The sequence below is a fragment of the Pseudorasbora parva genome, chromosome 24 (assembly GCF_024679245.1).
Source record: "Pseudorasbora parva isolate DD20220531a chromosome 24, ASM2467924v1, whole genome shotgun sequence".
Lineage (NCBI taxonomy): Eukaryota > Metazoa > Chordata > Actinopteri > Cypriniformes > Gobionidae > Pseudorasbora > Pseudorasbora parva.
Window position 1 is genome coordinate 1,995,115 of NC_090195.1, and position 13,973 is coordinate 2,009,087.

At 40.0% G+C, this 13,973-nt stretch overlaps 1 protein-coding gene across 1 annotated transcript; it reads right to left on the reverse strand.

Moving 5' to 3' along the window:
- Window positions 1-1,151: 1,151 nt before the first annotated feature.
- Window positions 1,152-13,747, reverse strand: LOC137063372 (myosin-7). Its single transcript, XM_067434454.1, has 40 exons — window positions 13,717-13,747; window positions 13,195-13,342; window positions 12,976-13,016; window positions 12,348-12,560; window positions 12,088-12,231; window positions 11,852-12,008; window positions 11,701-11,728; window positions 11,496-11,598; window positions 11,218-11,310; window positions 11,059-11,122; window positions 10,868-10,966; window positions 10,674-10,777; window positions 10,425-10,563; window positions 10,220-10,338; window positions 9,983-10,132; window positions 8,887-9,057; window positions 8,493-8,802; window positions 8,295-8,362; window positions 7,647-7,852; window positions 7,397-7,520; window positions 7,153-7,289; window positions 6,814-7,069; window positions 6,470-6,712; window positions 6,216-6,392; window positions 5,992-6,137; window positions 5,806-5,896; window positions 5,326-5,715; window positions 5,097-5,223; window positions 4,880-4,998; window positions 4,600-4,796; window positions 4,316-4,499; window positions 4,069-4,234; window positions 3,854-3,978; window positions 3,410-3,718; window positions 3,119-3,322; window positions 2,710-3,006; window positions 2,531-2,635; window positions 2,336-2,431; window positions 2,096-2,230; window positions 1,152-1,284 (listed from the first exon to the last, which is right to left on the reverse strand). The coding sequence occupies exons 4-40, from the start codon at window positions 12,546-12,548 to the stop codon at window positions 1,264-1,266; spliced, it is 5,805 nt and encodes a 1,934-aa protein (XP_067290555.1). The 5' UTR covers window positions 12,549-12,560; window positions 12,976-13,016; window positions 13,195-13,342; window positions 13,717-13,747; the 3' UTR covers window positions 1,152-1,263.
- Window positions 13,748-13,973: the final 226 nt, after the last annotated feature.

Sequence of the window (13,973 nt, forward strand, 5' to 3'; positions counted from 1 at the left end):
CATCCTAAATAAATCTGTCTCTTCCGTGATACCCTGAAAATTTTGAATAATCCGATCTAATATGATTTCCGACCTGTAAGGTTGCCAGAATAATAATCTTACACGGTGTGTTAATAGGCCAGAGGAGAACTGGCACCCCGACTGAGTCTGGTTTCTCCCAAGGTTTATTTTTCTCCATCATGCCCCGATGGAGTTTTGGTTCCTTGCCACTGTCGCCTTTGGCTTGGCTTGCTCAGTTGGGGACACTAAAAATATGATTAAAGTTATTCAACTTATTATACAAATAAAATATATGAATTAGGTCTTATTTAATTCTATAAACTATAATACTGATCTGCCAACATTGTCGCTATATGATAAATTAAAATAAGCTGATAACATCACTGTTTTCTCTAGTACGACTGTACAGCCAAATCTAATTTTGTCGCAATATTACCCTGTTTGACACTGTGAAGCTGCTTTGACACAATCGTGATTGTAAAAGCGCTATATAAATAAAGTTGATTGATTGATTGATTGACCTGCTCGTCACCTTGAATTACACCGACAGTTTTTTAGCACACATACACAGTTCTTTTTTTCCAAAATAATTACCTAGATAAGTAAAGTTAGATAAGTCTCATGAGGTTTTTCAGATGCAAGGAACATCAAAGCTCTTCTGTTTAAGGTAAGAATTTAGCTGCAAATCATCTAAAGCATTGTTTTCACGTTAGATGTATGGTTATAACTTTGCATGAAAACTGTTTTGGACTAGAGTCATTACTGGGCATCAGAGCTTCTTAAAAAAAACTAAAAATGTGTCACCACACACACACACACACATACATCTAACCGGAGAAATTCCAAATGAGGAAAATTGTGTTCTTCCAATTGAAAGTTAAGTTTTCCCATTGTATCTTTCATTCATTGCTGGTAATCATTCAATCTATAAATGTAGATATAACAACCATAAATTGCCAAAATTCAGAGGAAAATGTTACTGTTTTATGATAATGTGAAGATTCTACTAGAGGTCATGAAACATATCTAATTTAATGAGTGCTTGATTTCCAAGCCTTCACTGGATACTAATCACTCTAAAAGTCTTTAATTGAGTGGCTCCTCTAAAGCGGTATCATTTCACCCAATGTGTTTAAGGTGAATGCAACAGCTTTGTATTAAAACAATAAGCAGGGACTTACTTGCACATTCATTTTATTCTACAGAACTACAGATAATTCACTGCCATACTGAACAAGCCTGTCAGAATGATCCGTGTAAGCTTCACTCTTCATCGTGACCTTTCTGTGAGAGGAAGAGAAAAAGATTGGGAAGAAGGTACTTTCTTGCTTTATTTTTTCAACAACAAAAAAATCATGTTTATTAGACTGTTTAGTTTATCATCAACTTTAAAAAGCTCATTCTGTGGATGCATAGTATAGTAACTGGCAAGGCAAATGTTAGTTATTTACAAACAAACAAAAAACATTGCACATATGCACCACCTCATACAGAGTATGCATTAAAGAAACATTTTAAGTAGGTATGCACCGATCATGATGTTTTTTTGTTTGTTTTTTCTATGGCAGATTCCGATTTTTTACAAGCCAATGGCCAGAATCTGGTACCGATTGCAGGTTTTTTTTTTATCTTAAAGTAAATGTATTTGTTGTTTATTTGCTCTATTACAGGCCAAACTGGCCTTTAATAAAAAAAAATATCTAGCCACTTGTAATTAGAGGGAACCACTGCATTCACAATCCAAACAAAGATTATTTAAGATTATTTTTTAGGAAGAGCATTATTTTCTCTGGTGCCGTCTCTGTTCTCCGTCTTGTGTCTGTCTTCGGTCTGTCACATATATTAGCTGTGTTTAATGTTTATAAACTTAGTAATATTTCCACACAAATTATATTTTGGGAAATTATTGCAATGCAGTTTTGTTTGCAAGTCCTTAAAAGAGATCAGCCAATTTAAAACATTTATGGCCGGTCGCCTGGTGCTTCTCTAGTTTTGAGTAATACATTTCTCCAAATTGGTTTTCTGATCACATTAATTTGGATTGCAGAATCAAAGTAATCCAAATTTTAATTGAGCTAACTGATGATAATTGTACCTTGGATCCTGTATCACGGCTCTTGGCTCTCAGTTTGTTGACCTGAGATTCAGCAATATCAGCCCTCTCCTCTGCCTCATCCAGCTCATGCTGCAGCTTACGGAACTTGCCCAGATTGGAATTGGCTTGTTCCTCCTAAAAAACATATTTGTATGTCTTATAGCAAGATCTGAAAATATTTCCAGAAAAATTAAATTAATACAAATAAAAAGGTATCTTAAACATAAATCTTAAACATACAGCCTCCTCAGCAGCTCTCTTGTAGGACTTGACTTTCAGCTGGAGTTTGTCCACCAGATCCTGAAGGCGACTCAGATTCTTACGGTCCTCCTCAGTCTGCAAACAGAGTACACAAAGATTTCATTATGTCTCTATACTTTAATTATATAAATGGTATGAATAAAAGACATTTATTTTTATGTGAGCGAATATGACCTGGTAGGTGAGCTCCTTGATGCGTCTCTCATATTTACGGACTCCTTTCACAGAGTCACTCGCCTTTCTCTGCTCAAGCTCCACCTCATTTTCCAGCTCTCTCACCTAAGAGATGTGTAAGAGGGTTAGCTAATCAATTGAAACCTATAGACTTGTTTTCAAAAACATCAGCAACTTACCCTGGCTTCCAGTTTCTGGACCTGCTTCTTGCCTCCCTTCAAGGCGATCTGCTCCGCTTCATCCAGACGGTGCTGCAGGTCCTTGATGGTCTGCTCCATGTTCTTCTTCATGCGCTCCAGATGAGCACTGGTGTCCTGCTCCTTCTTCAGCTCCTCTGCCATCATGGCAGCATCAGTGATTGCCTTCTTGGCTTTTTCCTCAGCATTCCTGCACTCCTGCACTGCCTCCTCAACCTCAGTCTGAAGCTGAGTATTATCTCCCTCCAGCTTCTTCTTCTGATTCAGCAGGCTGGTGTTCTGAACATGGACAATATTGACATTCATGTATTTAGTCTCTAGTATCGATATTGTGTACTGAGAGAGGGTTTAAGGGTTTTACTTGTGTTTGTCTAATGCAGATGTGTCATACCTGAGAATGCAGGAGCTGAACTCTCTCACTGACATCCAGCAGTTCCTGCTCAGCCAGTTTCCTTCCTCTCTCAGTTTGTTCCACCAGGGATCTCAGCTCATCCAGTTCAGCCTGAAGCAGATTGTTGCGTCTCTCCACAATGGCAATGTTCTCTTTGAGATCATCATTACCACGAAGAGCATCATCTAGTTGCAGTTGGGCATCCTGTAAAGTACAAGTTTTACAAATTAAAAGACTGTAGAACTTCATAACACTTTTGCATTTTTTAAAAAGACATATAATCTAGCATACTTTAAGGTGTCCATGAAGACCCTTGAGTTGCTTCTGGGCTTCTGCTGCCTGCCTGTTTGCCTGGCTGAGCTGAATCTCCATCTCATTGAGGTCTCCCTCCATCTTCTTCTTCAGCCTGAGAGCTTCATTCCTGCTGCGAGTCTCTGACTCCAGTGAGCTCTGCAGGGTATCCACAATTCTCTGCTGGTTCCTCTTGGCCTGCTCCATCTCTTCGTCTTTCTCCGTCAGCTTACGTTCAATATCAGCTTTGACCTGATTGAACTCCAGTTGGGCCCTCAGGATCTTACCCTCTTCGTGTTCAAGAGAACCCTGTCAGTTGATGAGAAATTTTTAATTAAGACTTAATTTTTTTCCTTTACCATGTAGGGTTACAATAACATATACAACACATTGAACATTCATTATTAATGATAACAGAAAATGGCACATTACACATCAATATACCTCAGCCTCCTCCAGAGCTGTTTGAATTTCAGCTTTTTCCTGCTCCAACTGCTTACGAACTTTCTCCAACTCATGAATGTTCTTTCCACTCTCACCAATTTGTTCAGTGAGATCAGCAATCTCCTCTGTTTAATAGGCAAGGTAATGCCTATTACACACAAAGTCTAGAAAAAATATTGAATTTATGTGATATGTTAATGGTCAGATTAGGGCACCTTGGAGGTTCTTGTTTTCTCTCTTCATAGTTTCCAAATGATCCAGAGATTCCTCATAAGAGTTCTTCAGTTTGAATAGTTCAGTGCTGAGAGATCTGGCTTCCTTCTGGGAGCTTTCCAGCTCGCTCTGAGACTCCTCATATTTCTGCTTCCACTCAGCTAGGACCTGTTGATAGAATCAGACTTTGATTAGCTACCATTGGAGCTGAATGAATACAAAGATAATTTATTAGTGTGTTTTATTCACCTTGTCAAAGTTTCTTTGCTTCTTGTCCAGAGCAGCAGCAGCAGCATTGGATCTCTCCACATCCACCATGAGGTCTTCAATCTCATTCTGGAGCCTGTGCTTGGTCTTCTCCAGAGAGGAGCATTTAGCATTAACAGCTTCCACAGCTTCTTCTGCATCTTGGAGACGCTGAGCAAGTTTCTTCCTTTATGAATAAACAGAATGTGTTCTTTTTAGCTTTCAATATAAACAAGATGGTTTAAATTAATCAAAGTGGAGGAAATAAAGATTTTCTTGTTTCGTACTTGGCATCCTCCAGCTCCTCAGTCCTCTGGATGGCATCAGTTTCATACTTGGTTCTCCACTGAGCCACTTCAGAGTTTGCCTTGGACAGACTCCGCTGCAGCTCAGCCTTGGCTTCCTGCTCTTCCTCAAACTGCTCCCTCAGCAGATCAGCATCATGACGAGCAGACTGAACTGCATGGGCCAGGGCATTCTTAGCCTATGAGGATTGGGAATTTACTGTTAACAATATAAAAATGCAATGGACAGTTGGTAACAAATCCTTTAAAACATAAACCCTACCTTGACTTCCTCCTCTAGTTGTCTCTTGAGGTCCTCAATCTGCTGGGTGTAGGACTGCTTGCCTCTTGTTAGCTGAGAGACCAATGAATCCTTTTCTTCCAGCTGTCTAGAAAGCTCCCCTAGATAGAAGTATAACCATTACATTACAGAAAAAAGTGTGTGATCTTGGAAATAAGTTTAACAATACAAAAAAGTAATACCTTATCAGAGTGCATACCATTCTCAGTTTGTAGCTTAGCTTTTTGCATGGTAAAGTCATTGATGCTGCGTTGTCCTTCTTCAAATTTTGTTCTGTATTCTGACATCTGGTCCTCAAGAGTCCTGCACATTTTCTCCAAGTTTGCCTGGATGGATTAAATCAATTGACCAAATGGAAGCAACACAGTGGATGAAAAAAGTTACAGTAAAGAATGCCTAAAGTAAACATGAAAACAAGAATTCATCACCTTGGACTTGACAAGCTGCTCCATGTTGGAGACCACATCGTCCAGTTCCAGTCTGAGTTCACTCTTCTCTTTCTCCAGCTTCTGCTTCACTCTCTGGAGGTTGTCAATCTGCTCTCCCAGATCAGCCACACTGTCTGCATGTTTCTTCCTCAGTGTAGCTGCAGTGGCCTCGTGTTGCAGAGTGGCCTCTTCAAGGTCTCTCCGCAGTTTCTGAAACTCAGCTTCACGTTTCTTGTTCATCTCAATCTGGGCAGCAGTGGCTCCACCAGCCTCCTCCAACCTCTCACTGATCTCCTCCAGTTCTCTGGACAGATCAGCTCTCTGTTTCTCAACTTTAGCACGGGCAGCTCTCTCAGCCTCCAGCTCTTCCTCAAGCTCTTCAATTCTGGCCTGGTAAGTGTGAGGAAAACCAAAGTTAAATCTAGAATTCCCTACTGTCTAACAGCTACTGTCCAAGTCCCTTTTTAAAGAATCATTTACCTGCAGCTCCTTCAGTTTCTTCTGGAGTTGGGCTGCCATTGCCTGCTCATCTTCAATCTTACTATTGAGCTGGCTGATCTCAAAATCCTTCCTGTGTTGCAGAACATAATTGATTACCATTATTAATAAGGGTTCAGACTGTGAGCTAAATTCTTAAATAATTATTTCCCCATCTGGAAAACCCACTTTTTAATCCTCTCTTCCATTTGCTGTTTGTCATTTTCCAGGTCCATTACGCTCTCTTGGGTCAACTTTAAGTCTCCCTCGAGCTTCCTCTTTGCTCTCTCCAGATCCATACGAAGCTTCTTTTCCTGTTCCAGGGAACCCTCAAGCTGGAAGGACAATAGTTTGTTCAGCATTGTAAATGCTGCCTTTTTCATTTACTACAGAAGTGTCAACAAACCACTCACATCATCCACTTGTTGCTCCAACTTGGCTTTGGCTTTGGTGAGTGTGTTGACTTTGTCTTCCTCACTCTGGAGGTCATCCAGCGTTTGCTGATGGGCTTCCTGAAGAGCTTTCTTCTCCTTGGTCAGCTTAGCGATGATCTCATCCAAAGCGGCCATCTCTTCTGTCAGGTTTTTAACCTGTAAAAATGTCTCATTGTATCAACGAACTCTCAACATGCCATTCTAGTATCACTAAATGTTCTAGTAAAACTGACCTTGTTCTCAGTGGCATGTTTCTCTTTCTCCACTTTGGCCAGAGTGAGCTCAAGATCATCAATGTCCTTCTTGAGCTCAGAACATTCGTCCTCCAGCTTTCGTTTCTTTGCAGTCAGCTCAGAATTCATCTCCTCTTCATCCTCCAGTCTCTCAGTCAGCTCTTTGGTTTTGGCCTCAAGCTGGATCTTATTCTTGATTAGACCCTCACATCTCTCTTCAGCATCACAAAGATTATCTTGCTCCTGTTTACAGATACAGAATATTATTTGTATTCAATTTTAGCAACTCTACATTTTATTTAACTCTACATTTTATTCATACATTTCTAATATCATACACTTACAGCTTGGACTTGGAGTTGCAGGTCGTTCTTCTCTTGGAGAAGAGTAACCATCTTTTCTTCAAGCTCCTTTTTGCGGGCTTCAGATTTGGCATAAGCCTCCTTCAACTTCAGGAATTCTTCCTTCATGTTGGCCATTTCTTTCTCTGCTTCAGCAGATCTCAGCAGTGGTTTTATCTTGAAGTAGAGCTTCATCCAGGGCCAATTCTTGACACCCATAAAGGCACGCACATTCCACTGGATCACAAGCAAGGCATCTCTGCAATGTAATGTTGCACATTAATATCTTAAACTAATTTAAATGATTTATCTTAAATTTATTGAGAAACTCTGATTTCTAACCTGCGCTCAACAATCTTCTGAAACTCAATTCTTGAGAGAAGACCACGAGCTCTTGCTTGAATACCAGTAATGATTAGAGCAAGACGGTCGTCTCTCATCTCTTCAAGAGTACCCAGTAGACCAGCCTTGAAGAACACCTTCAAATAAATTATCTAGTTAAAGAGACTCCATAAAATTAAAACAATTTAAAAATTGTTTAAATAATATTATTTTCGTGGCCATTTTGAAGCTTTGTCTGTCATACTTTAGTATGTCCAAACTTGTACTGGTTGTGATCGATGTCCAAAGAGCCCAGTAGTTTTTCTGCTCCTTTCCTGCTGTCAATAAACTGTCCCTCAGGGATAGCAGCAGGATTTAGGATGCGGTATCTGTCACAAGTAAATGAATGCCATTGTTGGTTTAAAATACAGCTTTTAGTTTATATTTTATATATGACAAATAAAAAAACAAAAACTTTGACACTTATCAGAACCTGGAATCAAAGTTCAACATACCTCTGTTTGAAATCTCCATACAGGATCCTGTTGGGGAATCCCTTTCTGCAGATCCTGATGCCCTCCAGCACACCGTTACAGCGCAGCTGGTGCATGACCAGAGGATTCTCCATCGCTCCAGGAGTCTTACTTTCATTGGGGATGATGCAGCGCACAAAGTGAGGGTGAGTTGACCTCAAGTTGGTCATAAGCTTGTTCAAGTTCTCCTGTGGACAGACATTATCCATTGAGACACCATACTTGTCTACAAGTCACTATATATATATATATATATATATATATATAGTGACTTGTAGACAAGTATAGTGACTATATATAGTGACTTGTAGACAAGTATGGTGTCTCTTATTCTCTAATTCAGAATTTGTGCTCTGCATTTCACCCATCCAAGTGCACACATACAGCAGTAAGTATTAAACACACACACACATCCAGAGCAGTGGGCAGCAATTTTTGCTGCGGCCCCTTGGGAGCTATTAGGGTTATGTGCCGTGCTCAAGGGCACCTCAGTTGTTGGTAATGACCTACACCTTCCTGCTGGTTTTAAGACTCGAACCACAACCTTCAGGTCCGACTCCGTAACCATTAGGCCACAACTGCCCCCAGTACTATATATAATTAATTTCAGTATGAAAAGCCATATGTTACCCTGTGAAGGGCAGACACAGTCTGGAAAGAAGAGCCCTTTTTCTTCTTCTCCTTTCCTTTGCCACCTCCTCCTCCTCCCTCCATGGCTGTTGCAAGAAATATCAAGTTTATATGTATTATGTATAAAGAAATACCACAATACATTCCTTTGTTTATTTCTAAGATTATTTTCCTCCAAATAATTTGCCTAAAACACACCTGAGTCAGCACCAGCATATCCAGCAAACAGGTTAGACAGAAGTTTCATGGTGGACTTCTGATAGAGGCCAACAACAGTCTCATTGAGAGGGTCCTTGTTCTTCACCAGCCAGTTATTGATGTTGTAGTCAACAGTGCCAGCATAGTGAACCAGGGAGAAATGGGCCTCTGGTTTACCCTTGACAATCCTGGGCTTCTGGAAGTTGTTTGATTTCCCCAAATGGTTGTCGTAAAGCTTAGCTTTGAATGTTGCATCACTGGCTTTGGGGAACATGCACTCCTCTTCAAGGATGGACATGATACCCATGGGCTAGCAAACAATAGATTGATGGGTTTCAAATTAACTGAGCAGCATTGCTCTAATTCCTGAGATCTTTCACATTTTAAAACTCACCTTTTCAATGAGATCAATACAAGCCTGCAAGTCCATACCAAAGTCAATAAATTCCCAGTCAATGCCCTCCTTCTTGTATTCCTCTTGCTCCAGCACAAACATGTGGTGGTTGAAGAACTGCTGCAACTTCTCATTAGTGAAGTTGATGCACAGCTGCTCAAAGGTGTTGAACTAGAACAGATTATCAGTGTTGTCAACATGGGTAGAAAACATTAGAGCCACAGAAATACAGATTTTAGAGTAATTTTTCAATGTAATGTTACTTGTGTGTTCACACCGCTGGCAAGAGCGTCAGACTTCGCTCTGGCTGCCCTGCCAATGACGCTGTAGAAAGATTGATTGATGCGCTCACGCTCTGACGTAGATTGAATGCTTGGTCTTTTTTTAAACTGTATTAAAGGGGCTACAAAGCAGACAAGCATGTTGATTGGCAGACTGACCACAAACAGGGGGTCCACAAACTGACCACAAACTGACCAAAAACCTCATTAAATCGTTTAAATCTGAAAGTAAGCATTCCCTCTGAAAAACAAGTGTTCTAGCGCCTCTAAAACAGTGTTGCATGCCTTCTTAACAAATTACACATCACTATGCATGATCACGTCGTAAATGATAGGGAAACGCTTTACACCAATAATCAACTTCTCCTCCATTTTGGGAAACGCTTTACAGCAATAATCAACTTCTCCATTTTGCCTGGAATGTGTTCGGAACCAAAGTTTACAGGACTGCGTTCTCTGGAATTGTTTAGAGCGGAGCACTTCTACATTCCAGTTGTTTGCTGTCGATAGCTCATTACCATAAAGCTGACCTGATTTCAACTTTCTTTGACGCCCAAATCGTCCGCGCCGCTATCGCCGCCGACTCCCATTGAAAATGAATGTCTTTCGGCCACCTCGATGCTCTCGCCGCCGGCGGTGTGAATGCACAATTTAAGACAGTATTTATCGCCATATAACTGGGCCCAGTGAAATGTAACTTTGAAGACTACACTGCACATGGAGAGTCCCTGTTGAGCAACCAGGAAACTTTACTCAATGGTGAATTGTGTTTAGATCCAGAAAAGTGGCTAATAGTAACAACATCAAGTACTTACATCAAAGATCTCAAATCCAGCAATGTCCAGCACACCAATGAAGTACTGGCGAGGCTGTTTGGTGTCCAGGGATTGGTTGATTCTCACAACCATCCAGAGGAACATCTTCTCGTACACTGATTTAGAAAGTGCACCAATAGCATAGTACACCTGTCCGATACACATTCAAATGTTAGAGAATAATGTTTCTTATGGTAACGTTATGCTGTGAAAAGATGTTAATCATGAAGTCTCCACCTGCTGGACATTCTGTCCCTTGGTGACCCACTCATTTCCTACTTTGACTCTTGGGTGGCACAGAGCCTTGATGAGATCAGCAGAGTTCAGGCCCATCAGATAAGCTGATTTATCAGCATCTGTCGTCAATAAAAGATGATTGATAGTGATGCATCTTCTATTAACCAATAACTGTATTATGTCAGCATTTTGTCCTAATACTGACCCTCAGTCCCATCAGCCTCTGCCTGTTCCTCTCTTTGCTTCTGTTTGAACTTCATGTTGCCGTAGTGCATTATGGCACCAACCAGCTTGTAGATGCTGTTCTTCTCCTCTTGGGTGAAGCCCAACACATCAAACGCTTCCTAGAGAACATGTACAGTGTCTCTAATAATTTATTGCATGGCATGTTGTATGGACTTAAGTTCTAAACCTTTGTAAAGCAAGTATCAACAAATGTGTTTGCATAACGCACATCTGTAGCCATCAGCTCGTCAGCATCATCAATAGAGGCCACTTGCGTCTCTCCTTGGGAGATGTAGGCATAGTCATAAGGGTTTGCGGTGATCAACAGCATCTCTGAGAGGATTAAAAAACATCTTATTGTTTTAAAATAAATAATTAATTTAAAGAACAATGTTACATCTCATCACTTGGGATTTTGCTTACCCAGAAGTTCTGGTTTCTTCTGAGACAGGATCTGGTAGAAGATGTGGTAGTCTCTCTCAGCCTTGAGCTGATAAGTGACACGGGATTTCTCTAACAGATCTATTTGTAGAAATTTAGAAGTTACGCTTTTTACATCCAGCTCATTCATTTTTAAGAATGAAAAGTTAGAAAGAATCAAAGATTTTTCTTACAAGTCTCAATGTCAGCAGAAGCTAGCTTTCCACTGGCAGCGAAGTGAATGCGGATGAACTTGCCCTGTTTAAAAACAACAGTCATAAATGTATTTTCATTTGTGTAAATATTTTTTTTTAAATCTGCATATTTTAAATCTGGAGGCAGAAAAAACTCACAAAGCGAGACGAGTTGTCATTTCTGATGGTCTTGGCATTACCAAAGGCCTCCAGAGCAGGATTACACTGGATGATTTGATCCTCCAGAGTACCCTAAAAAAAAGAGAGATGTATAGATAGTAAAATACAGAGCAGGTAAGTTTGTGTTTTAGCTGGTTTATAGTCGCATTTATGTTAGAAATATACCCTTAAAGCATGAAATAATTTGTTACTTTATACCCATTATCAATGCATAGGTCTATGAGGTTAACTCTTTGCAATATGGATCTGTTTCTAACCTTCTTTTCACTGGTGTCCTTTTTGCCACTACCAGCAGCAATGCTGGCAAAATACTGAATGACTCTCTTGGTGTTCACAGTCTTTCCAGCACCAGATTCTCCACTGTCAACACAAAGCAGCAAGTCTTAGAAATGTATGAAGAATTAATTAGTAAAATATTAACAAAGTCAAACCCCAGGATGCAACTAAAGCAGAAAATCTTACGTGATAAGAATAGACTGGTTTTCTCTGTCTGTAAAATAAATATATATGCATGATTATGAATTTAATATGCATAGTAAATAAACATACAATTATTTCCACTAGTTGTAGGCATCCTTGTATATAAAATATTTAAAGAATTAAGTAGACGCACCTGACAGCATGTACTGGTAGGCATTGTCAGAGATGGAGAAGATGTGAGGAGGAGCTTCACTCCTCTTCTTTCCTCTGTAAGCAATAACAACTTCCTGGTTGTACACTGGCAGCCACTTGTAGGGGTTCACAGTGACACAGAAGAGCCCAGAGTAGGTCTGTAGGAGATTCACAGAATCTTTACATCTGCTCATGTAAGATAAAGAGAATGTGTGTGTGTTTTAAGCCTCGACTCACGTAGATCATCCAGGCTGCGTAACGCTCTTTGAGGTTAAACAGCACAGCGGGCTCATGTAGGAAGGTGAACATCGCCATGTCCTCAATTTTATCAAACTTTGGCGGGTTCTGAGGGTGAACATCAGCCTCCTTCACAGTTACTGTCTGTGGGAACATGAGATTTGAGTGTTAAAACTGTGTCTATGTGTATTATTTTGTACATGCAGTCCTATTTCATTCTTTAATTTTAATATAGAGAAATGTCAAAATCGTATACTTACCGTGCCCTTTGAAGTCTCACAGGTGACTTTATCACCATCGCGACTGATAACTGATGCCTTGAGATATTCTTCTTCAGCATCAGGAACAAAACACTCTTTCTTCATGTCAAAGGGGCGCGTTTGGGCTTCCAGACGCTCCTTGTCTGACTTCCTGAGGTACGGAGCAGCAGCTCCAAACTCCTCCATCAAAGCATCCCCCATCTTTCACCTAGCCTGCTGTTTGTAAGTGCATGCAAACAGGTTACTATATGAGATATTATAAATAGGAGCCTATTTGGACACTTAAGACAATGAGAAAATGTTTGAAATGAGAATCTAGTGTAATCTATTTAGTTTGTGGTTTGAGGGAATATGTTGATAGTTGATGTGATTTTCTACACCTGTGTATAAAAGGGTGTATGGAAACTTGAGATTTCATACATCCACTAAAAATTGCCGAAACACCAGCTGATTTAAACACATTGAGCAAAAATGAGAGAAGAGAAAGGATCTTGCAGCATTTGAGACACAACATTTATAAGTGTGTCCAAATAATGTGAGACTACTGTACTGTATATGGTAATACAGTAGGACTTCTAATAAATTGATAACTTGTGAGATTAGTCTAGAGTTTGTCAGGGTCACTTACCTTTACAGTTTAACTCTCCTGACACTTGATGGTTTACTGTCCTAGGGTCACACACAAATATAAAGCAGCATTACTTATTTAACATTTGACAATTGTAGTCAATTATGAGCAAAAGTAACCTGAAAAAGCTGTATGAAATAGAGGTAATATACTGTACACCAAAGGACTTGTCGATAAGATCAGGGATTCATAAAGTCTCAGGCATCCCTGAAGGCTTACCGTTGGATGATACGATGATGAAACCTGTCTGAGGCCATAGACTCTCCACCCCTTTTTATAATGTAAGCGGTCCTCTAAATATGGTGGCCGGAATTTTCTGAAGCATGTTAGTGTCTACATTTGGTTAGGATACATATGGGATGGGTGTCTGCTGGAGACAGGTGTATGATTATTTTTTATAGCGTACAATTCATGCCAGTCATCCATATCAATAGATGTGCTTTCATTCAAGTAATTTATGCTTCTAATTGCAATTTATCATATGTAAGGTTCAGGATTTAGGGAAATGTTAAGATTTTGGCTGCTGGCACAAAAGGTGGAATGCAAAGGAAACTGAAAAGTTGCTTAATTACAATCCTGCTGCATTGTGCTAACCAATTAACCAATGCCAATCATAAAACGTTTTTTTATTTCATATCGTATAATAGCTGGGGGGAAAAAAATCAAAATGGTGTTTTCATCAGTTAGCAGCTGTTGGCTCAAAGAGAACTCGTCTCATTGTTTGTATCAGCTGATCTTTACCTTGCTCAAGGACAAGCCAAGTGTCATTTTATCCATTCGAGCAGCCGCAAATGAATCCATAAGGCCCAAGGTCATTTTCCAGTTGGCGTTATCGCTTCACTCAGGCCTTCATCGCTGACACGCCATTGTTCCTTTGCCTTCACACTTGAGGACAAAGATAACCTGTGAAATTCTTGCTGGGTGCTCCTAAATGATTGAGAAGAACAGCTTGTGTGATCTCTGCAACCAGCATCCATTTATGTAATTCTCCAGTAGGC

Excerpts from the sequence above, each read along its gene's own strand:
- LOC137063372 (XM_067434454.1), bottom strand. The coding sequence starts at position 12,548 with ATGGGGGATGCTTTGATGGAGGAGTTTGGAGCTGCTGCTCCGTACCTC. Across the intron at positions 4,999-5,096 it reads TAAGCTACAAACTGAGAATG|GGGAGCTTTCTAGACAGCTG; the intron begins GTATGCACTCTG and ends ACTTCTATCTAG. Across the intron at positions 4,500-4,599 it reads GAGGAGCTGGAGGATGCCAA|GAAGAAACTTGCTCAGCGTC; the intron begins GTACGAAACAAG and ends TTATTCATAAAG.